Here is a 26,581-nt window from a genome sequence, read left to right as displayed (position 1 = left end):
GATATTTTATTGCTTTTTAGTTGTGCACTAAGATTAAAAATAAAAAAATACTGAAAATGATTAAAAAAAAAGAATACGGTGATTTTGAAAAGAAATAAATATTATGTTTTTATTACAGAATTTACATCCAGAATTAATTGATGTAGATGTAGAGTCGATCTTTACAGCCACCCCCCCCCCATCCTTTGAAATAATTCTGTATATGCCTGAATATCAATGAGAGTTAGAATGTTTTTGTATTAAAACACACCTAGTAGGCATCTTCCTTCCTCCCTAACAAAAGAATCAAAAGAACAAAAAATCATATATAGCCTATACCGTGTGTTTTAACCTTTCTTGATTTCGCAGAGTTCAAATATAAGTAAAACCAATAAATCGGATCCAAACTGGATATAAGATAACATTTTGTCATTGAAACGCTCTTTATTTTGTATTTTAAACGAAATTCTTGAATAAATACCAAAAATCACTGTATTATTTTTACATTCAAATCGTAATCATATACACCGTAAATTAGTCCAAAGAAATCAATAAGAATCGAAAATCAGAATTTAAAAAAATGAAGCGAAAATAGTGAAAATTTTTAGTTTATTTAGCAGTAACACAGGTCTTTAAACTCCCCCTCCCCCAGCAGTCTCCCCAACCGTCGGAAAATTCCCCAGGAAAATCGCCCATGGTAAAATCCCCCAATTTTTCTTTCATAAGAACAGCCTAGACCAGCAATACTCACGAGAATCAAGAGGAATTAAATAGCAACCCCCCCCCCCTTTCCTTTGAACTAATTATATTTATACCTGAAGGCCCAATGACAGTTAGAATGTTTTGGTATTAACACACACCTATTAGGCATCTGCTCTCCTCCCTAACAAGGAAATAAACAGAGAGTGTAAGGCAGTGGCGGATCCAGGGGAGGGGCGATGGGGGCGCCCCCCCCCCAACGTAGTCTAAAGTAATGTAATTTACTTAATTAACGCAAGATTGTTTTGATTAAACTTGCTCCTATTGCAAGTTTATCGAATCAACCTATTTTGCGCCTCTCTCCTAAAAATCCTGGATCCGCCCCTGGTGTAAGGGCACTATAAATTTTAATTTGTAATTCAATGAACCCTGTTCCAAAGTTTATGCGACCACCTCTTCCACAAAAAGTGCCCCTGGAAAAATAAATAAGTATTAATTCATTGAACCCTTATGGCTCTTTACTTAGGTAACGCTATAGCATTGCTTCTGACCTAAAAAGTTGAGTAGAAATTTCAGCTTCCATTCTTATGAATATCCGAAATTATCTGAAGGTAATATGTTTGGGGAGCATATTCCACGGCTGGGAAATTTCTGCTGGGTGGAATTTAGCGCAGGGGAATTATCAGCAGGAAAAGAAAATGTTCTTTGAGGGGAGGAGGAATTTCCCAGGGGTGGGTTTTCCAAATGTGAATTATTCAGGGAGGGGACGACTAAACCCATTCGATAATATTCTAAATCTAACATCTGAAAGTAACGGGAATAAAGAGTCAACGGAAATGTCTGAGATAGCACTTCCCCCCACCACTGTCTACGCTAAGGTTTCAGTTTTTATCTCAGGGCTTAAAAATGAACGCAATGCCATAAAATTATATCTTTAATAACATATATAGAATAATATATGCACATAACACGGAACAATTAATCAAAATTACATATTATAAGTTGAAGCTCACCCAAAGGATGGGCCAGGGGGCTCACCATTCCACAATCTATTAAATCAATCCTGCAATAACTGAAAATATAAAGTATTTTTGAGTATTTTAACGTCTTCCACAACTCAAACGGTCCAACATTCTATAGCCCAATGTGTCTGTCTACTATCCTAAATCGCGAACGGAGGAGATAAGGGAAGTTCCGCGCTGTATTGGATGAGTCTCCAACCTCACCTTCCCCCTCACCTACATCTCCTACTGTCTACGCTAAAGTTTTCTTCTTTGTCCTAACTACGCCGCCCCCACCCCAAAGACTTTAATAAGGTAAAGTTTTGTATGGGAAGAACTCATAGTAAATCTTTTATAATTATCCAATTATAAGGTTATAATACATACTCTGTGATAGATGCAAAATTGCTTTGGCACACAAAATCCTATTAAGGTCAATTCCAAACAGTCGTGATCCCTTTGTGTCAGCAAGTGAAGTGGTCAAAACACCCTTATTGGAACTATTTTTTTAATCCATTCATTGTTTTCAATCGCTATCCACAAGTTATGCAAGCTGTCTATTGTTCATATATAAGGTTTTTATCAAAGAGATAATCGTATAGACTTTGAAAAAAGCCTTATTCGATTTAAATTGAAAGTTCTAGATCCGTTTTTTAAAGTCAAGAATAATCGGACAGTAAGCAACCCCCCCCCCCCCTATGCCATAAAAACTTGAAACTTTTTGCAATCAAAAGCGAACAAAATTAATTTAAAAAACTTTCCGAAAAATAAGATTTTTTAAGAAAATTAAAGGCCATTTTAAACTTAAGCTCAGTAGATACAAATGCCTGTTAAAATTCAAACTCAAAACAACCAGAAATTACTATTAAAGAATAAATGAAACCCAAAACAAACAGAAATTAAATAAACAATCACAGCGAAAAACATACAACAAGTAATAATATAAATGAATAAATAGATCTTAAAGCGAATTATGCTTGGATTGAATATGAAAATCAAGCTTAAAACGAAAAAAAATTGTTCGATATTAAAGTATAATTGCACCTTGAACCGAAACAGAAATTAAATAAACAATCAATGTGAACAGACATACAATATATATATATTAATGTAAATGAATAAATAAATCTTAAAACAAGTGAAACTTCAATTGAATATGCCAATTAAGTTTGAATCGAATAAAAATAACTACAAACAAGAGTTTGGGTATCCCCTCACTGCAGAAGCCTTAAACCTACTGCGTCATTGGCGCTTTACTGAAAACAAATTATATTACAAATGTCTTCTTTTGTACTTAATATTGAAAATAAATGTTAAAATTACAGTAAAATTTTGAACTGATGAGCTTTCAGCAATTAATATCATTATACATCAAATATTCAGTTTAATTTATTAGTTCTTTCCAAGATTGGTCAAGACAAATATAGTTTCACTACAAACAAAATTTTGATACTGCCCATTTCTTTAACTGTAAAAATCTAAAGCCTTCTGCGTCATTGGCACTTCACTGAAAACGAATTACTCGTATATTACAAATTTATTCTTTTCCAGTTCTTACAGCATTGAAAATGAAAATAAAAATTACAGAGAAAACATATCTTGAACTGATGGATCTTTCAACAATTAATATAATTACATATCTAATATTCAACTTGATTTTGTATATACTTTCCAAGACTGTTCAAGACTCATATAGTTTTCAGTAAGGCGCCAATGACGTAGTAGTTTTTAGGCTACTGCGTAACCTTCATACCTGATTCATTAAAGGGATCCTGAAGAAAACATTTGAAGAGTTGTACAATACCGGTTTTCCGACATTCTCTGTTAGGATATTCGACTAGCTCCATCTTATTAACTCTTGACGTAAAAAAATCTGGAAGCTTTCTTTCTAAATCTGTATGAAGTTCCACCTGTAATAACAACAAATTTTAAAGCAACAAAATATGAATAAATCAGGAAGTTTTTTCTAAATCCTTATGAAATTTAACTTTAAAGAGCAAAAAAAAATTAGCAAAAACAGTAACAAAATATAAAGAAATCACAAATTTTTTCTCTCTGTATCTATATAAAGTTCCACCTGCAATAGCAATAAATGTTAACAACAACAAAATGATATAAGGAAATTGGGAGTTTTTCTAAATCTGTATGAATTTTAACTTGCAACAGCAACGGAAATTGACACCAACAACAAGAAGACAGGAAGAAATTGGAAGCATTTCTCTTTAAATCTGAATCAAGTTAGTTTTGCAACAATAGAGAGTTTTCCAACATCAAAATACCGCAAGTAAAAAAGCAACTCTAAACTTAAAATTAAAGGTTACTTAAGTAAATACATTCTAAGAACTTGTAAGCCAGCTAAAGCTATACCAAAACAAAAGATTATTCCTCAATCATCTTGGTAGATTTCTTTTTCATTGATTCCAACCTGGTTCTTATTTAGTTTCTGTTCTGTCGTTGTCAAGTAAACTTCGAAAGGTTTGATTTTCGTTGGTTTCTTTTTCTTGTCTTTTTTGTTTAGAACTGAGGACGACTCGGCGGAGGTCCTTGTCGAAATATTTGCTTATTTCTTCTTTTCATGGTTCACCACTGGCTGACAAAATCCTCGTTTTTTCACCATTTTTTATTTTATTTTTCATTTTATTATTATTTTTCCTCTCTGAGTTTCATTTGCTACTTAAGTAATAGCGTTAAAAATCGCATAGCTTGGAAAATCGTTATTTTACAACACTATTCTCCACAAATATCATAAAACTACCCTGAGCTACAAATATTCAGTGTGATAGTTGGATGTAGGGAAACTCGCTGTTGACAAAAATGATCTTCTTAATTTTTTTAGTGAAATATTCAAGGAGACGAAAAACGTACTGTTTTTCGCAGCAAATTTAAAGGCAATAGAACTGGATTACACGAGGCTCTATAATACCAACTAAGTTTTTTTAAGTTACAAAAACTATAATTTTCTTAGTTGTTGGATAAGTCTAAATGTTATGTTACACCTTAAAGCAATGAAGTATATAAAAATTTTCTGAGACCAAACTGGCTAATCATGATAAAACATAAAATTTGTTATTTTATGTTTTATCAATGAAGTATCTTATTAAACAAGCAATAATTGTATGTTTGTATATATATATATATATATATATATATATATATATATATATATATATATATATATATATATATATATATATATATATATATATATATATATATATATATATATATATATATATATATATATATATATATATATATATATATATATATATATATATATATATATATATATACTATATATATATATATATATATATATATATATATATATATATATATATATATTTATATATATATATATATATATATATATATATATATATATATATATATATATATATATATATATATATATATATATATATATATATATATATATATATATATATATATATATATATATATATATATATATATATATGTATGTGTATCTTTAAAAGTGTCACAAGGCTCCTTATGTAGACCAAAGAATTGGATGGTTTGGTATCTTGGAACCCTGTATGATGAAAGCTTTTCTTTTAGCTACCGTATAGATCTTATTAGGGTTAAGGTTTCGCAAAGTTTATGCTTCCTTCGACAACTTAATAACACATATCCTGGAGCTCTTATGAAGCTTATTTTTTTCTGCCTTTTCCAGTCATATTTCTCTTATTGCCCCATAGTATGGATGTCTACTTTTCTTCTACACTATCACGCGTCTGGTTATGGACACCAACCGTTCTTCACCAAGACCGCTTCTAAATCTACAGTCTATCTAAATTCTTTCTTGTGCTTCTTTTGTTTTTCATCAGCTTCATGGAAATCTTCCAAATTCTCTTCAAAAAATTCCTCAGTTTATTTCTGATTCAGCTCCATATAACCTTCGTTCGTCATATAATATCTGCATTCCTCCTACTCCCACTGTGCGGTCAGATTTCAATCCCCTCATCGCTTTTCATCAGGCTTGGAACTCCCTGCCTTCTTCAGTACAGAAATGCCACTCGTTTGGCACTTTCAAGAGGATTCTTAAGGACCATTTAGTTAAGGATCAAACAGAATATATATATACTTTTTTTTTTTTTAATTTTTTTTTTTTTTTGTGGAGTTGATGTCCCCTGAATGTTTAGTTTTGTTATATGGTGGTCTTCTCTGCGCTATGACTCCCAGGCCTCAGGTATGGTCTTTTTTTAATTTTATATGTTGTTTGGCGATTGATTTCTTTTTTATGGTTGTTTAGATATGTTGAATATATTTGTTTCTCATTCCCCCTTGTATCCCTGGCCATGGAGCCTTCCGAGGGGGATTAGAACTGTTGTGATTGGACTGTGTATGTATTGTGGAATAAAAACTCTGAACTCTGAAATCTGAACTCTGAAAACCAAGGAAGTTTCGTTTTTTTTTAGAAAGAAAAACCAGAAAACTTAGAAGATCCTTTAAAACTAAAGAAACCCACATTTTTGTTAACCAAAATGACAAATTTATTCTAAAAAAAAAGTGTAAAAAGAGAAAAAAAATATGATAAGAAGGCAGCCATAAAAATATTGGGAGGGGGGGGCCTCCTTGGACTCCCTGGATCCACCAGTGATATACGAAGTTCAGTTTTAATACTAGTCCTTCAAGAAATAAAAGAGGATATTTGCACATTCTATCATATATAACTGATAAATATGACTCGCAGTAATGTGTAAATAAAACTTGTAAATATCTTAAGAACCAAAAGAAGATGGTTAAAATGAATTGATCAATCCATAAAAAACGCTTTTCTGAACAAACTGGTCTTAAATACAAGTTTTGCAAGAAATTTCCAAAAATCCCCTTTTTGGAAGGCTATAGGAAAGACCACTCTGGTTCTTCTAGTGAACCTCTTTTGGCTCTTCAAAGAACCACTCAGTAGAGTAGTAGGTACCATTTTACAGAGACATATAGGAATTACCATGCTATTTGCAGAGACGTATAGGAAAAACATTTACAGAGACGTATAGGAATTACCATGCTATTTGCAGAGACGTATAGGAAAAACATTTACAGAGACGGATAGGAATTACCATGCTAATTGCAGAGACGTATAGGAAAAACATTTACAGAGACGTATAGGAATTACCATGCTATTTGCAGAGACGTATAGGAAAAACATTTCCAGAGCATGTATCTATGGTCAAGGTTGTATAAGAGAATTAGACTGGTTTCTTTTTTGCTATTGCACATGGAATTATACAAGAACCGTATAAGAAAACCCACGTCTGAGGCACTACAGTATCACATGCATATTGCAAAAAAAAGTTGGCAAGGTATAATGTGGTGTAACATGTTTTGAGAGTATGGTCGTAATTATATAACTCAAGCAGACTGTTTTTTTTTGTTATTGATTAGAATTGGTTGACGTAGTCATTTTTTTTTAAAGCTGGCACGGTATTAAGTGGTCCAACATGTTTTGTGAGTATTGTCGAAATTATATAAGTCAACCGAACCGGTTTTTGAGACAACACTCATTTTTTAGGAGCCAATCAGAGCCATCGGAGGTTGCTCAATATACGATAACTCTAGTGGTGATTGGTTAAAAATAAAAGGAGTGATTTTTTATTTGTCCTTGAGATTTTTTATAAAATGCCCATACCTTTACGATTTAATTTTCATTATGATTTAATATATCATAGCTAGTACACTAAATATTATTAACTTTCAAACAATGGATAGTTCAATTTTCAATGTGAGTACAGCTTACTGAATTTCTTAATTTATTTCCAAATAAAAATCATTTTACCAGTAAATTCAAATTCAGGGGCATAGGCCCTCCTCCCCTCCAACAATACAGATCCTAAAATATGATGAGTATACTCCCTAGAAAACACAAAGTACGCTCTTTTTTCCACTATGTAAATAAAAACCAATCCCACACCGCTCTGTATACGAGATTAATTCTGTAGTTTTAAATATTTCCTACAAAAAATCCCAGTTTCCTCATTCATTCTAATTAAAATGCGTTTTCTTTATCTGTTTAAATGGAAGCTTCTGTGTTACAAAGGAAGGGACAGTTTTGGGATCAAATTTCGCACGCTCCTGTTATCATAAATTAACGACATATGTTTATGAAATAGCAACAAGGGTGTTCCTTGACAAAGAGAGAAATTGTATTCTAGCCCAATTGACCGAAATATATTCTATTTTCAATTGTATTCCATGATTAAGAGGGTTTTGCGATGTGAAAAAACAAACTAATTCATCGCATGGAAATTAAGGGAGGAGGGAGGGGGGAATTCTTTGTGCAGACTAATTTTTTGAAATCCCTTTTCCCCCCAAACTCAAAATTTTCCAAAACTTTATCTTAGAAGCTTTTTAAATATTTCTAATGTGCTAAGATATAGAGCGCTACAAACATCAGACTCAACTTGACAGGATAAATGATGTTATGGCAAGATGTTTTTGAAACCCCCCTTCCCCCCAAACTCAAAATTTTAAAAAACTTTACTTTAGAAGCTTTTTAAATATTTCTAAAGTACTAAGACATAGAGCGCTACAACATCAGAATCAACTTTAGAGGATAAATTATGTTATGGCAAGATGTTTTTGAAATCCCCCTTCCCCCCAAACTCAAAATTTTCCAAAATTTTACTTTAGAAACTTTTTAAATATTTCTAAAGCTCTAAGACATAGAGCGCTACAACATCAGAATCAACTTTAGAGGATAAATTATGTTATGGCAAGATGTTTTTGAAACCCCCCTTCCCCCCAAACTCAAAATTTTCCAAAATTTTACTTTAGAAGCTTTTTAAAAATATTTCTAAAGCGCTAAGACATAGAGTGTTACAAAACATCAGAATAAACTTTAGAGGGCAATTTATCTGTAAAATAGGAGTTATTATTTCCTTGCTAAATTTTTCTTCTTTTTTAAAGAGGAGGAAGATTCCTACAAATACTTCCCCCCCGAAAAGAGACCAAGATGGGGTGATACCGCATCGATGCAAGCTGCAAGACCATCCATCATCAGATATGCTAGCTCTATTACAAGTTCTCTGGACCACCCGGGGCCCTCTCATGCCAGTGTCAGCTCTGCACAAACCTCTATGCAACCTGGCAGAAAATTCAAGAGGGAGTGGATAGATTCTCTTAATTCATCAGCCTCATCTAGTCAAGATCGGGAGGACACCCCCCTTCATGCTTTGCCAGGGGCTTCAGATGTACAAGTGCAGTCTCAATTTGGAAATGTAGGTATTTTTACCTCTACCTTATACATGATTATTTACTTAAAAAATGCTAGGAGGAATTGAGTTTTGTGGGCTGGGGGGAAAATGTGTGTGCGTGTGTGTGTTATTAACAAAATTGGAAATGTATGCATTTTTTACCTAATGTACTTTACGTTATTGCTATTACAAATAGTAGATTTTTAAAACGAGTAGATTTGTAGGAAAAGGAATCTGATCGCTATTTTGTATGGATGACTAGATTTGTAGGAAAAAAAGACTAATTTTTTTTTAATGAGCTATCAAGACAATTATTGAGTTGTTTTTTTATTATTTTTTATATAATTATTGACAATTACTAAATTATTGAGATTTTTTTAACATATTTTATTGCTATCAGTCAAACGTTGCGATGAGTGTGTGTGATCGTGTGTGCACTTACGTGTGTGTGTGTGTGTGTGTGTGTGTGTGTGAGTGTGTGTGAATGTGTGTGTGTGTGTGTGTGTGTGCGTGTAAGCGTTCGTTTGAACCTGTGTGCGCATACGTGTGTGTGTGAGTGAGTGTTTGCGTGTGTGTGTGCGTGTACGTGTGTGCGCATATGTGTGTGTGTGTGTGTGTTATTAACAAAATTTGTAATTTATTATCCATTTGTTTTGTAAATAATGGTATAAGCAAAAATTCGTTATTTATTATGCATTTGTTTGATAAATAAGAATCCAATTAAAAAAAAATTAATTGATAAATCCGACTAGGAAAAAATAGTGTGCTATAATTATGATAAAACTTTCCTAAAAAAAACAATTTTTTGATAAATTCAACTAGGAAATAAATAGTGTGCTATAATTGTGATAAAAGTTTCTTCAAAGAAAAAAAATTGTTTGATAAATCCAACTAAGAAATAAATAGTTTGCTATAATTGTAATAACACTTTCCTCAAAAAAAAAGTAAATTGTTGGATAAATCCCACTAAGAAAAAAAACAGTTTGCTATAATTGTGATAAAAGCTTCGTCAAAGAAAAAAAAACTCAATCCATTAATTTTTTAGTTTCAGGGGTAAACTATGAAAACAACTGCCTTCCCAGGCCCGGGACTTTAAAGTATCATGGGTAATTGTACCCTCTCGCCGGATGATGATGTTAGTTAAGGTACGTTAGTTGGTATTCCCTTGGATTTTTAATTTATAACTGAAGAAATGGACAGCCTTATTCAAATTGTTGGACCTAATGTTTATGGGGAGATTTTTGACGATGACTTTATAATTAGTGAATTGGGTCCTGTATAAATAGGCGTAGGACATAAAAATAGCGGCATGTCCCCGGAATTACGCAAACTGCAGTTCTTAGTTTCTGCTCTAAGTCACATGCACACACATAGGGTAGATTTAAATCCCCTCGAGGAAAACGTGATGGACGGGAGCGTTATTTTAACAGACCCTGTAAATGTTCTTCATACAAATATCGACTAAATTCAAGCACTTATTAAGATTCAGATTCAGAATTGGGGGGTCAAGGTGGGATTAAGGCATCAGTAAATTAAAGAGTATAGATACAAAAGGGGACATCTGGGGACATTTTTTATTTTCATTTTTCAACTGGCAACCAAACTTTTTACCCTGGTATAAATGGATTTGAGGATAACTTTTTCAACTGGGTTAATAAATTAATATCGACTTTGGACACATTTAACGAGAGAGGAAGCGGGTCCACAATTTTATACATTGAACACACGGATCTGAATCTCAGTAGATTTAAAAAAAAACTTTATTTTAAGGGGAGGTTAGGGTAGAAAATTGAATTGCCACCCAGATTTGTCGGCTACCGAAGAGGTTCAGGGTTTCAAATTTGACACGGGGCTGTAATGCTTTAAATATGTATTTTTAGCAGCAGCCCATAAAACATTTTATTATAAGTCAACAATGAAAAATCTCGACAGCCTTACTCGTAACGGTGGAGAAAATTTCCCTACAGTAAATTTTGATTGTTTAGAGGGGAAGTATCCGGTGTCCTTAAAAAAAATAACCATATTTGAAAAAGCACACAAAAATCCTGGGTGGTTGTTCTCCAGTATGACACAGAATTTGTACAGGGGGGGAAAGAAACCAAATAAAAAAGGAGTTTTATATTCAGTTAGACACCGATGGTAGATAATGTTAAAAATTGGGTTTGGGTTATTTATGAACCTCCCAAAGATGTAAATTCCAATGGTCATTTTTTCCCAATTACGGCAATAAGTCGACTCTTATCCCAAGGTATTCAGAAAGGGGAACGTTTCTTTTGCCCCATGTGCCTTTCCCCATTTAGAAATGAACAAACATTGACAGATCACATGAGATATTGCAAAATTCATGGTAATAAAAGAATTGAAATGCCGACAGAAGGCAAAGACAATCTACTATTTAAAAATTTTCAAAATTTCCTACTACAGGCTGATAAAGTGCGTTTGGCCCTTGAATCAAACCTATTGAAAATTTTGGACCAATCGAGGTCACGTAGAATCGAGGAACACAAATTAACTGCGTGTCCTATACTTCTGCTCGTCATAATGATAATAACAAAATGCACTTTTAAGAGTTTTTTTTGGCTATGGATAAGGAGGGTAGCATGGAAAAGTTATTGTTATCTTTAATAAAAACAACACACAGCGCAATTTCACGTGGGCATCACATCAACGACCATCTGATATTATCATATAGCGAAACACTTGAACTAGAAAAACGGGCAATTTGCTGGGATTTTTGAGACGATCTTGCCCAAAAAGACGCGGTCCAGGATAATAATTACCGTATTGACCGTATTTCAACAGGACAAAGTAACTTTGGGGGTGGGCTCACAATTCATGTTATTTAAAAATTAAACAGCAACTCTTTCTTCCGGTTTTTATACATAATTCTAACTGAGAACTGAAGTGTGTGCTACCAGCAATGGCACATCTTCAAAGAAATTGAACAGTTGATGATGCGTAGCTGGTAGAAAGCTTTTTCAACAAAACCACTCCTAAATAGTTGGAAGAGGTGCTCGTTTCGGAATTTATGCGGAGACATTTACAAGACGATATTGAGAACATGAGTAAAATTCGCTTTTCAGATTTGTACAGTTTTTCCCTAAATCATTGAGTGAATTAATTCATCTGCAGAAAAATGATGACGGCTGCAACGCTTTCCCCCTTCTCAAGCAACAATTTCCAAATAATTTATATGATTTGTCGACGGTCAAGTTCATATATCCTCACGATTATTATTGGTCCATGTCGAGATTCGCTGAGGAAACTATTCCTCCGAATGAATCGTTTTATGACAGTCTAAATGATCTTAGGTGCACCCCCGACGAATACAGTTTTGCTAAAAATGTTTGGGCAGTGGGAGGGTGTAAAAATGGGTTTGAATACTGCAAGCTGTATTTGTCGAGTGATCTGTTAACTTTGTTAGACATTATGTGTAAAAATACGGACAAAATCTATAGGGAATTTATTCTTGATTCGGGCTATTATTTTTCATCTCCTCATTTGGTGATGGACATCATCCTAAAAATTAGCAGGGAAAAAATTGGGCTAATCAATGACATTGATCAGCATCTGTTCATTGAGAGGTCAATGAGGGGTGGATATGTTTTTCACGGGGATCGTATCTTGGAAACTGATCCAACTGGAGAAAAGACGGGGACAAAATCGGATGCAGTTTTCCTTGATATGAATTCCCTCTACCCCTCGGCCATGTCTCATTATGCGCTAACCCTGCGGTGACTATAAATGGCTCAATGACCCTGAAGCTCCCCATTTCCCCAACATTGACAGTGTTGAGGAGAATGGGCCGGTCGGATGGTTTTTTGAAATTGATGGGGAGATACCAGTTGAGCTTCACGATTCGGTAAAGGATTGTGTTTTCCCGTGCATCAATAGACCTGTGACTAGGGACTTTTTGAGCCCCCGCAATAGGCGTTTGGTCAAGGTGGACAGATTGCATTGGTCACCTTCAAAACAAAAACTTATTGCTGACCTTCTGTCAAAAAAAAATATTGTTGTACATCATGTGACTTTAAAATGGATGTGCAACAACGGTTTCAACGTCACAAAGGTTCATAGAGCTCTCCAGTTTAGCCAAAAACCCTATCTGAAAACGGTTGTTGACACTTTTGTGAAGAAACGTTCTGAAGCGCAAACGAAAGCCGAAAAAGAAACTTATATACTCATTTTCAATTCGGGTTTTGGTGAAATTTGTGAGAGTGTTCGCGAAAGAAATCGTTGTGACGCCGTGACCGATCCCAAACAATGTGCTCGAATTATTGCCGATCCAAATTACACTTCCTTCACAATCATTGGCCTGGACATGATACTATTGAATAGAAAAAAAGATGCATTGTACTGAATAAAAATGTTGCTGCAGGAAGTGCGATTTTGGAGATCTCTTAAAATCTCATGTTAGAAATCTACTACAATCTGACTAGGGCATAGTGGCCGGAGAAGGGGCAAGTAGAGGTCTGCTACGGGGACACGGATTATCTACTTTTAAAAATAAAAACCCCAAATCTAATTGATGATTTGGCGCACGGTGAAATTATCAGCTCGCGGATGGACTACACCAATTGGAGTGGACTTTACCCAGAGCTAGTGAAACGTCGGGCGCCAAATCAGCTTTTATTTTTTAAATCAGAAACGGGAAGCGACATGATTTCCCGTGGTATGTTTGTAAGTCCGAAGGTGTACTTTATAAAGACAAATGACGAGGAAATCAAGAAACGTTGCAAAGGAGTACCCACGCGCTATGTGGATAAGAATTTCGACATGGACATCTATAGGAATTGTATTGTTCAAAATACAATTCCACGAGCCAAATTGCTTGCAATTCGTTCCAAAAACTACAGGAACTTTACTGTAAATGTATATAAAATTGCCATGAGTACCATTTCCGACAAGGTCTTTGTTTGTCAAGACGGTGTGACTACCCTCCCCCTTGGGCACTATTTAACTTCAGACCGGGCCGAATGTGTTATCCATAGGGAAAGTCTCGGTTTGAATAAAGTCCAATAAATTTTTCCCAAAACCTTTGGGGGGGGGGGCTCACAGCCTTTGGGGGGGGGGGGGGATCACAGCCTTTGGGGGGGGGGGCTCGCGGCCGGGGGCCCCCAGTGGGGGGCGCACCGCCACTACCAAAGTTATCTTTTTTTTTTTACTTGGAGCAGATTTTTTTGTAAATATAAATGTTTCATTGAAAAAAGAAAAAGTGCAATTATTTTAATTGGTTTTTCGAGTGCATTTTTTTTTATTAATAATTTTAAAAAGCTTTTTTGTATTTTTTTTCTGTAAAGTGTTTTTGTATAATACAAGAAATATGATTCTTTATTGATTTTTTATTCTTGAACGGACTATTAGGGAAATTATTTAGTCATTAGACAGCTATAGTCTACAGTTAGTTCTCCATATGAACTGTTGAACGGAAGATGTATCAATTTAAAACGCCATTCAGATCGTTGCTGTGTGGGCCGTCAATTTCGGGCAAAACAACACTCTTAACTAAAATAATTAAAATTTGTGGTAAAATGTTTGTGGAAAAGCCAAAAAAAAATCTACTATTGTTACTGTATTTGGCAGAAGTCATACGATAAAATAAAAGCAATTGCCACGACGGGATTGGTGCAGATACAATTCATACAGGGACTTGATGTTTTCAACATTATTGAATCAAACTCTTGGCTGATTATTAACCATCTGGCTGAAGCTATTGAACAATGGTCCCAGGAAATGCTGCAATTGTTCACCGTTCGCTCTCATCATGAACAGATTTCCGTTACTCTGGTTCTACACAATCTCTTTCATCAGAGCAAATGTATGCGAACACTTGCATTGAACTGCACCTACTATATCATCTACAGAGTTTTTCGTGATTTTAGCTCCCTAATAACTCTCAATAAGCAAATCTATCCAGGCGCCCCTAAATTTCTGCTCTCAGTTTAAAATCAGGCAACTAATATACCCTACGGCTTTATCCTATTGGATCTTAATCAAAATACACCCGAGGATCTTCGTGTAGTCACAGATATTTTCGACAATGAAATTACAGTATATCTCCCCGTGAACACTAAAAAGACCTATTATGTGCTATCATGATACTGAAGAAACAACATGAAGATAGGCATCTGCTTTCTGTTCTAAGCACTTCAACACCTCGCTTAGGAAAGCCATACTCAAACATAGTATTGATAATAATTTCATTAATGTAATATCCGAACTTTGTTTAAATTTAACCGAGGGCAATGTTAAACAGCCAGAATAAGTTCAGAAACATCACATGACACATCATTCGCTTTCAATTGCATGGGCTTCTAAAAAAGAAAAGAAAGAATTTAAAAAAGAAACGTATTTTTAAGGCGGCCGGTAGCCTTTTCACACTTTTACTACCGATAATTGCAGGACTTGTAAACAGTTTTCTCTAGATGGCGAAACCCTATAGATTGACTCCAATAGAACTTGTTCTCTCATCCGTGGAACACTTTTAGAACAATCTGAGTAAATTCCTTGACAATGAGAATATTGAGGATGATAAAAACTACTTTTACTTCAAGATGTATTTTACCGATGAGACAAAAATAGACCTAATTGTGTGAAAGTGACTGATGTTGATCACCAAAAAGAATCATCCCCTCAAGATTCTGCTGCTGCTGCTGCTGCTGGAACACAATTAAAGAAGGAGGAATTGGATCAAATTGTATTGAAAATTGGAAATCTAATGCCCCACTCATATCGTTAAAAAAAGTAAACGACAACTAACCTAACTCATGGAAAGTGGTCAAGATCATATTCAAGTTGAGAATAATGGGAAAGGGATTATAATTCAGAGTAAGAGCTATAATCTACTTGATTTAATCTATGACATGGTTACAAATCGTAAAGGATTATTATCATTTGACGCTCATCTATACAACTTTCTAAACAATATAAACGTCTACAAAAGTCTTGTTATCAATATAAAAATTCTAAAAAAAATTAAATTAACATGCTCGATCAACATCAACAACAACAACACCGAGAATATACGAAGGAGAAGAAGAAGAAGAAGAAGAAGAAGATATAAATTCAATCTTGAGAATTACTAGCAAATTTCGTGGAAAAAACTTAATGGCGGCGAGGACAAAGTAAAAACTCTTGATGTCACCATCACCACCACCAACCAATAGTATACAAAAGGGTAGCGGACGTTACACAGCGTGTTTACGTTCAAACTGGTTAAAGTTCAGAAAGGTGTTTATGAAAACATTGGTGAAGCGGGGAGTTTAAGTTCCCCCACCACTCTTTCCAAGGTCACTGGTGTTCACACTAAAAGTGTACAAGACTATTTACAAAATGAATCAAGTTACACTCTGCATAGAAATTATAGACTTCGTGCTAATCAATATCGAAAAACTAAAGCCTTTTTCCCATTGCATATAATGCAAGCAGATCTCCTAACTCTAAATGAGATTCAACAACGTCACAATACACCGTACAAGTACATTCTACTTGCAGTCAGTGTTTTTAGTCGCTTTGCATATGCCATTCCATTGTGATCAAAGAGAGGCGTTGAACTTGCTCAGGCCATTGAAAGTATTCTCGAACAGGATTCATATAAAAAAATTCAAACGGATCGCGGTAGTGAATTTGTTAATCCCCATGTTGCAAAAGTACTAGTGAAATATAGTACACTGATCTATGATAGGCATAGTCCCATAAAGGCTGCATTGGCCGAACGATTGATAAGAACTATTCGACTTTCAATTTCAAGATATTGTACATTGAAAAATACCGGCTTTTATTCATGATTTAGATAAAATCATGTTGATTTATAATCAACGACCTCATCGATCATTGTCCAACTCAACCCCAACGGAAGCTCATCATTCTGATCATGATACAATTGACACTTTCTTAAACAGTATTCCAATGAAACGATTGTCAAGAAGAAAAACAAATTCAATGTTGGTCATACTGTTCGAATGAATAGAACAACTAATGTTTTTGAAAAGGGGAATAACTTGTGGTCCACCGAACTTTTTAAAGTGGCAAAAATCCTAGACACTAAACCCATAGTTTATAGTTTGCTTTATATCAAAGATTACGAGATTTTTGGCGGTTTTTATGACTAATAACTTTAAAATGTTGAAAATAATAATAACATCTATCAGATTAACAAGATATTAAAGACTCGTACTCGCAGGGGTAGGAAACAGTTACTTGTTAAGTGGATAGAATACAACTCGTATTTCGATTCTTGGATCGGTGTTGAAGATATTGGCAATGCCCAATGATTTCTATGTAACATTTATGTCCAACATTTCCGATCCTCTCTACCACGACTTGAATAAGACAAGTGATTTTTGGACGAAACTCTCCCCCGCCATTAAATTTGACGGTGCGTATGAAGTGTCGCTTGTCGACTGTATTCTCAAAAATACCTCTGACATCCTTAGAAAGGATCGTGTGTACGATATAAAAGTTGTACCATTCGATTGAACACTCTTTGTCGACTATGAATGTGTTGAAGCACTTAAATCTAGCGAATATCCACTTGCCAAATTGAAATATATTGAATACGATAATATGACAGATTTGTGTCGTACAATCAATAGAAAAATCTCATATCGTAGGAATGGTAAATTTCATTTTAATTATTCATTGGAACACGATAGGATTTACATTACCTCACCTGTTGACACTCAAATAATTATTCTCAATGATAATCTGAGATATGTTCTTGGTTTTCAACAGAATATGATCAATGGGAAAAATGCTGGCGTCGTTTACGGGATGGATTAAGTTATTTTTGCTGATTATCCACCTGGTTTCGCCTAGGACTCTTACATATTTCTCTATGCATCCTTTGTGGAAATATCGAGAGTTTCCACAAAGGAAACGTCCCCTCCTACGTGTTCTTGAACGAAAAAAAACTCATGAACTTGTTCATCACTATAATATAAAGCATCTTCAGTATGTTCCTGTAAACACTTCGTATTTGGAACTCTGTCAGTTAACACTAAGAAGTGTATTGGGTGATCCTCTAGCAATAACAAAAGGCTTAGCAGTGACTACATGTCATTTTCGACCCATTGTTGGCGACAGCACAATCACCTAAAATGAACAGTAGAAGAATTCCATTCGTCTGCCCCGGTATCGATTGCTATGTTGGTGTTTTGAGTCCACGTCAAATAGGCAATGGATTGGACTACTACAAGGGGCGTACTACAATGTCTGGCTATGGTCTTGGTAGCTGGTTTGCTAGGCTATTTCGTTCTGCACTACCCCTTGCCAGAAAATATCTTGTACCTGCTGCATCAAATTTTACTGCCTCCACACTACAGGACTGGGGGTCGGGCGAGAATTTCAAGGAGACTGATGAGGAAAATATTAGATCTTCAGCAAGAGCCGTTGGTGAGCAATTAAAATCTCGGCAAAATGGGAGGGATTGAAAAGGATGCGTCCGCGTCATTCACTCATCAGTCTCCACCCGGGCAGGAAGCGAAGGACATCACCAAGGTCTTTGAAGAATAAAACAAGGAAGACCAATAAGCAGAAGAAGAAGAAAAAGAAAAAGGTTGTTAGATCAAAGAAGGATTTCTTCTCTTAAGATGACTTATGTCCCCCACAAGAAATCATATCCAGTAATCGGTTAATCATTGAATCTATTCAATGCTAAAAAATTTGATGTCAGTGTCAAGTATGGCTACTATGAACAATTTCATTCCCCAAAACCACTCTAAGACTATAAACACTTTCAAATATTTTCCAACGAAGACTATTTCATTGATTTGTCATCAACATTTATTGATTTAAATGTTGCGGTGAAGAAAAAGTCAGATAATACAACTCCGACTGCTGCCAATGGTCTCTCCTATGAGAACTGTATTCTACACAGCCTATTCAAACAAATTAATGTATTTATTAATGGAACATTGGTGACTACTAGCAATTATTTATCCAAATATGCAAGCTAAATACAATTTATGATGATCACACGAAAGGCATACAAGGAGTTGAGAGGAACATCATTGGGCTATGAATATCGATCAGGTGTTGATACTGATGGTGAGTTGACTACTGCAGTGACCCAGAAGTTTCATCTGGTTGGAAAACTAAATCATGAGATATTCAATATATCTCAATGGCTACCCCCCAATGTCAAGATTGACATAAAGTTGCAACTGGCCCCATCGAATTTCATTTTGAGAAAAAAAACTTCCTGCAGCACCCGATGCAAATGTCATTATCACATCTGCAATTCTCCACGTCCGAAAACAACAGGTTATGAGCTCTGTTGAATTGGCAGCTGAAAAGCTAAGAGCCAATGGTAACAACATTAAACTTCTTGTCCCCCATACGATCACCAATCAACGTCACATTGCCACCGGCTCTCGTAGCCAGTTCAATCATTTGAAATGATTGAACCGGTTCAAATGATTCATCATTTATCAAATGAGAAATCCCATCAAAATTGGCTTTGGCCTTTGTGAAGAGTGGCAGTGCCGTTGGATCCTGGACTGAATCCCCCCATGATTTTAATTTTTTTGGTCGATCTAGCCTTGTGTGCAAAGTGAATTGTATTTCACTGTACACTCTATCATTTGAGAAAAAATCCTATAGAACTCTGTACGAATTGGCCATGTAATCTCTAGATTATGACTCACAACTATTTGAAAATGAAATAACCGATTCAATGTTTTCAAAAAATCATGGTGTAATTGTTTTAGACTGTTCAAGAACCCAGAATATGAGGTTAGTACAAACAGGAAATTTATATTTAGAGTGTACATTTGCCGATGCTTTGACTGAGAGTATCACGCTAATATCACTGAGTCAATTTGAAACCTATTGGGAAATCACACCCGACGGCAGTGTTCTACTAGACCTAGCACCATGAACACAAACCAAATAATCAACATATTTAGTAAGGATCCATACATTTCCCAGTACAAGTCCTATTGCACACCTTCGGACTTCGTTGAAAAAATTCCAAGTGTTAACAATACCCTAATCATTGTTAATAACATTCCATCAACTTTGAAGACCGACCATTCGCTATGCTTCTTTCAAACAGCGAAGATTATTGAATTTTTTGATCCTCTTGGTCTATCGTAAAAATTTTACACACCATACATCAGCAATTTTATTGAAAGCAGTGGGAAAACTATTTTTCCAAATCAACGAAGAGTAGAGGATTTAACGACTAAGACATGTGGCTTTAATGCACTACTCTTTTTCATGTTCAGATGTTGTGGCTACAACTAAAAACAGTTTCTTGATGTCTACGTTTACTTACCTCGATTGAACGACTTTCTAGTGGAAAATATACTTACAAGTGTATTTAATATTGATTTTAGTGCCCTACGATTAAAATACTCTAAAATGTATTTGGAAATGTTTGTTAATAAAAGATAAAAAAATGTAAACATACGATAAAATAATTTTTTTACTCTTTAGACTGAATTTTCTACTAGTTATAGGTATTTTTCGACAACAATTAGTGTAGATAGATAATGCGAACTAACAGTATACGGATCCTGATGTACTGCAATGTCAGGGTCACTTTTTCTACAGTAGAGTGTAACTTCACTCTTTTTATATCTCTTTGTATAGTAAATGATAATATTCTCTTTCATTCTATATAATTCATATTTTTCCATTTGCATATTTGAAGCAAACAGTGTCCTTAATTGGAGAATCACATTCCGTCACAGCCAAATAAACATCAGTGGGCTTAAGATCATAACACCCATTGTCTTCACAACGATGACGTAGAAACCATATTCTTTTGTTGTTCCAACAGTTGAATCGCTGACCCGGCTCCTCCTCCCAGACCAATCTAAAACCACGACGATACCAATATCGAAGCAATAAACTAAAATCACGGTTAGGATTCTTTCCAATCATACCGGGATATGTATTCTCCCACTGATTACATTTATCATAATGGCATTTGGAGCATAGGTGCACTCATGGATGAGAGTCACACACCTCTTCAAGACAGGATTTACAGCCTTTAATTTGTACAGCATATCCTCTATGCAATTTACACGGGTCGCATAATCTACACTTTTCATCATACTCATCAATCATTGTGCAATTCTCACATGATGACCAGCTGCCCAGTGTGTACATACATAGCGGACATGTATGGAAAATTTTTCTATGTGTTGACACTCTCACTGCCACAATGAAACTGAGCTAGCAACAACAAAAATTGTCTGAGATAGAGAGAGGAGTAAATTATCCTCAGACTTAGCATTTTTCATGAAAAAAAGTACTAAATTTCAAAACTTGGTTTTAGAAGTGTATCTACAATATCAGTTTGTCTTGTCATAAACAATATTATAATAAATTGCGTAAATGCGTTTGGACCACAATTCCGAGGCCTCATGCAGTAGTCTAATGATGCAGAATCATTTTTCATTATATCGACAAGCATTCCCCGAGAAAATATTTTCTCTGAATAGACAGCTCTAGAAAATCGTCATATAGAATCAAACGTTTTTCCATAAGCACTAGATTCCCCATGATTCACTCTTTTTCGAATCTATCCATTTTTTTTAGTCCTAACACTCTCACAACCAACTTCAGACTAGCAAGAATTTTTTTTTCTACTCTAAAAAATATATGATAATCTAGTATAGAAAGAAAATACCTTAGATTTAGAAAAAATTTTATTAAACATAATAACAACAATAATGTTCACTGATGCAATTTGTTCTCATCACTATATTTCACTAGAACATCTAATGCTGCCCGAAGTTTATTTATATGAAGAATATTCACTTTTCCAGCAAAACATAGTTGCTCCTCCTGCTTAAATTTGCTTAATGATATCACGTATCTAGCATACATATCGTCCCATTCAAGGCATAGTCTACAGCCTCCGGTTATTTCCACAGTCACATTGGGTACTCGTATATCATTGCTGCTGCTGTCGGCTCCATCATTAATCTCCAATAATGTAAATGAACCACTCATTTTTCTCTACTAATATCCTCTCAAATAAACTATTCTCTCTGAATTCAATTATCTTACTAATATTAATTGTAATAAAATCCATTCTTTTTATTCAAATACCAACTACCAATCAATTTATCGTATATGGAGTAACCTCTGCTCGCTCTCTCTCTCTCTGATTGGCTACTAAAAAACGGATGTTGCCTCAAAACCAGTCTGATTGATTTATATAATTACGACCATACTTTCCAAACATGTTAGACCACATTATAGCTTGCCAACTTTTTTTGCAATGTGCATGTGATACTGTAGTGCCTCAGACGTGGGTTTTCTTGTACGGTTCTTGTATAATTCCATGTGCAATAGCAAAAAAAAACCAGTCTAATTCTCTTATACGATCTTGACCATAGATACATGCTCTGGAAATGTTTTTCCTATACGTCTCTGCAAATAGCATGGTAATTCCTATACGTCTCTGTAAATGTTTTTCCTATATGTCTCTGCAAATAGCATGGTAATTCCTTTACGTCTCTGTAAATGTTTTTCCTATACGTCTCTGCAAATAGCATGGTAATTCCTATATGTCTCTGTAAAATGGTACCTACTACTCTACTCCACTCTGGTGGTTCTTTTGTCCCATTGTAATTTATTACTGCTGGTATCTAGGCCGTATCCAGGATTTTTTTTTCGGTAGGTGTTATATACAGGGATTTTTCTGGGGGGGGGGGTACACAAAAAAAAACTCATAAAAAATTATATTAATTTTTCTTACGTTTTTATGAGTCAGACATACATTTTGGGGGGACTTCAACCCCTCTACCCTCTCCCCCTCTGAATACGGCCTTGACTGGCAATTATTGCCTTTCTTCTTTTTCTGATTTGTCTGATTGAAAATAAATAAAAAAAAAAACAGCAAATTGTTTAGGTCAGTTACACAGAAAATATATTTAAATTATTCGCAATATTTAAATCCAGGTAAGAAAATTTATTTTTGTAAAACTTTATTGTGCATCTTATTGCCCTTGTAATCACAAAATGGCATCCAATGGGAAATGAGCATGTTACTCAGAACCACAACTGGACATGAATAAAATATTAAGGGGAAGGGGGCAACCAATCAAAGGGGTTTAATCATAGTGAAGTAAAGAGCAATATTTCTGTTTTGTATTATTTTATCTCTGACCTCCTCATGCAGAATGAATGACAGTACCCTTTGGTTGTATCCCTTTTAATTGCCTTTTTAGTAGCTTTGATTTTAATATTTTTTGATAATTTAGAATATGTAATAGTCATACTTGAAAATCATTGTCAATATTGGTTTCAAATCGCTCATACAAATGGTATGTCCTTCACATAAGGGGTATCTTATGGGACATCCTATTCAGGAATGCGATATCCCACTAAATTTTCCTTTTTTGTGTTTAGTCAAGTCGTCTGTTTTTTTTTTTAAATATAAAATGCTTGAAAACAATACAACATGTTTTATTGTATAAAACAATATATAATATTTTATATATAAAATACATTATATTATAAATATATATTATAATGCAACAATATAACAATAATACAATATATGTATTATAAATATATTATATTTACAATATGTTATATTGTATAAAACAATATAATATGCTTGAAAACAATATAATATATTGCATTCAGTGATTCACACCAAAGATTATCGATTTTACATCCTGTAAATCGGAACCGACAAATATCCTCTTTCCTCTTTATTCTTTCCTATTCTTTCCTCTTTATTATTTCCTATTCTTTCCTCCTCTTTCCTTTTTATTTCGTCTCATTTTAGGATAGTCTCTTTTCTTCTTTAAGATATCAATAGTTGTAATTAGTAATCAGTAGCTTTGTTTCATTCTTATTCAAATTTATCATTCTAATTTTAAGACATCCATCTCTAACATGTTTTTTTATCTAACTAACTATCTTAGACTAATCTATCATTTTATATTATTATATTACATAATATTATTTAAAACTGTAAGATTCTATATTATATAATATAATATTGTTATTTCGAAAAAAGTTTATGCAATGTTATAATTCCCAATAGGAAAAGATGTAATGATTCCTCCCCACGTAATCCTCTTAAACTATTTCTGCATCGTCCTCTCTGAATTTTTTAGGTCTCCCGTTTGGATCAAATATTCAAAATGCTAAAACACTTGTTTTCTCGGCGTTGAAAAAAAAGTTTCGAAAATCGCACGGGCTGCTTGCTCCTGGTTGGCTCCTGGTCTTTAATGTTGGCTCCTTAAATGTTGGCTTGGCTCTTAAATGTTGGCTCCTGTTTTTGAAAACTGATGACTAAATGAGGGCTCTGATGACTCAGGCACTTCTCAATTATCAATCTAAAAGTAAAAATTTGGCAATGCAACTTATCGTTGCATTGTATCGTTGTCGCAGTTTGCCACATTTTTCAGATGTTGAATTTGCTTTAAACCTTGAAAATTTTTCAATTGATTTTTTTCTTTACATTGAGGAAAATCAGTTTCATTTTTCCAAATCTTACGAATTTTTTTCCTTTTTCTATACTGATTACTGCTCAAAAGACCTGAAATATTTTCAGGCATTTTGGAATGGAAAATTTTACGCTTGTTTATTTTCTTATGTCTTGTTTAGCCAGTGTTACCCTAGAACTTATTTGAGAACAGGCAATTCTTTCCCCTTATTTTCCCAGTATTTCGAATTTCATTTAGGGGTAACATAGAGAAGATAGGGTCATCTTACCTGCATTGCAAGCCTTTTTAACTGGGCATTCCTTTTTACCGCTTCGATATCACCAACAGCCAAACCAATAAGCAAATTCATTAGAAGAATGGGCATTAGAATCATGAATAGGAGTAGAATTAAATGAGTCGTCATGGGCATTAGAATAGTGGTGTCAACATCTTCTGTTTTGAGCTGTGGAAGTGGACGGACAAATGTGCCAAGAAAATCGATCTCTCCAAGCATCATTGTAAAAGTTCGAAATATTGAAAGGGGTATATGCTTGAAACCAATATGATTACCCTAAAAATAAAAAAAAAAGTTGCGAAGCTCCTTGCCATTGTCAAGGATTTTTAAGTTTTTTTTATTTCTGGGTTTTTAATTTTGTTTGTTTGTTTTTTTGTTTCATGGATACATCGTATTAGACCGTTAGTAATAGAAAATTGAAGAATGTCTATTAACGTCGAAATCTATTGATTTTCATTTGAGCAAAAGAGACTGACCACACAATTACAGATCAGGTCCACTGAATGAATTATTGCATGCATACTTTGCGTTTGTGTTTGTTGATGTTCATATTCATTTGCAGCGGACAAGCTAGAGAGCAAAGTCTTTCCGTTAGAAGGATGTGTTGTGTTTTTTTAATAGTTTAAAAAACTGTTGTTTTACGTGTTAACGAAAATTTTGCAGCAAATTGCCATTTTCTTATTTTTTTTTTAGATAGCCTTTATACAAATATATTACTGCTACAAAATGTTGATAGAAGCATTTCACATAGATGATATTTTATTTCGGTTGTCGAATGAAACAATATAAAGACAGTTAGGGATAAACTTGGCATATTAGTATTTTCTTTTCAGATTAGTCAAAGGTTTTTATACGACGCCATCCCTAGGGTTGGAGGCACTAGGGACAAAATAGTTTCAATGCTACCCATCTGACCCCATTGAAACCTTGAACCTTCAAACCTTGACCGCAGCGGCTATACTCATGCTTGGGCAAGCTCGACCCGGTTATCCAGACGCTTCAACGGTTCTGTAACTGGAAGTTTGAAGCCTCCTTCATTCACTTACAATATATGGGGCACTCCTCTGCATCCCCTGCAGATAAATCCTGAGATTATAAATAGGAGCCATGAGTTCAAGTGCATCCTGAAACTTATCTGTCTCTAAATGCTTTATCTAGAGACATTAAAATACAATCATCTTGCCCTTAGGTAAAAGTGCCTTTTTTTTAATTTTTTTTGAATGTGCTTCATTTAGTGAAACACATATTAACTTTGGTGCAAAGTATTTCAATCTACTTTGAGTGGGTAATCAAAAAGCTAATAAAAGAGATTCAAACATGTCAACCGTAGTTTTTAAAAGGGATTATTTTACACCTTTTTGTGAGACTTGGATTCCCTGCCCATCCCTTCAAACGATATAAGTTATACGGATCTATTAGCCTGTTTTCTACGTTTGTATTTCATTCTCTTTTTGATAAAATGTATCCTGGTTTTTCTCTTACAAAATGGTTGGCAAATGAATTTTTGATGGGGATTTTGGTTTGTTGGTCTTATCTTAAATTTCTAAGGGAATCTTTGTTGTTCTCTTGTCAACTACAGGTCAATATGTTAAATAACCTATTTTTTTTTCATTTTCTCCTCTCCTGAAAATATATGATACATAACCTGTCCCTTTTCGAATAGCCATGATCGATCTAGCTTCCTTTCCGAGGAGCAATAAACTGTAATCGTGTATTCTTCCAGCGTTTTAAGAATGTACACCTGCGAATAAAAGCTGCCATTTTTACAGAAAATTGAGCATTTTCTTAGCAAATTATTTCAAATTTGTAGAAACAAGGACCCACAATGAAGACAATACACTTAACCAAGGTAACAAGTAGCATATAAAGTGAGCTACATCTCTCAAACTTATAATTGAGCCTGAACAAAAAATCTCAAATTATCATTAACCATAAAGAAATCCTAATTCAGATGCTGGAATAAAACACTTTAGTATTGAATAAATACAG

At 34.4% G+C, this 26,581-nt stretch overlaps 1 protein-coding gene across 1 annotated transcript in view; it reads right to left on the bottom strand.

The window, feature by feature from the left end:
* The window catches only part of TrpA1 (Transient receptor potential cation channel A1), a 393,252-nt gene that overhangs the window by 45,219 nt on the left and 321,452 nt on the right, over window positions 1-26,581 (bottom strand). The window contains exons 15-16 of the mRNA XM_089095770.1: window positions 24,587-24,868; window positions 3,433-3,589 (exon numbers count right to left, since the gene is read on the bottom strand). Of these exons, the coding sequence (XP_088951896.1) occupies window positions 3,433-3,589; window positions 24,587-24,868 (439 nt within the window). The remainder of the gene's footprint in view (window positions 1-3,432; window positions 3,590-24,586; window positions 24,869-26,581) is intronic.

This window comes from Artemia sp. Qi Xiang Cuo, chromosome 10 (assembly GCF_049724085.1).
Source record: "Artemia sp. Qi Xiang Cuo chromosome 10, ASM4972408v1, whole genome shotgun sequence".
NCBI classification, from domain to species: Eukaryota; Metazoa; Arthropoda; class Branchiopoda; order Anostraca; family Artemiidae; genus Artemia; species Artemia sp. Qi Xiang Cuo.
Note: the sequence above shows the minus strand (reverse complement) of the source record. Positions and strands in the feature narration are given on the sequence as shown.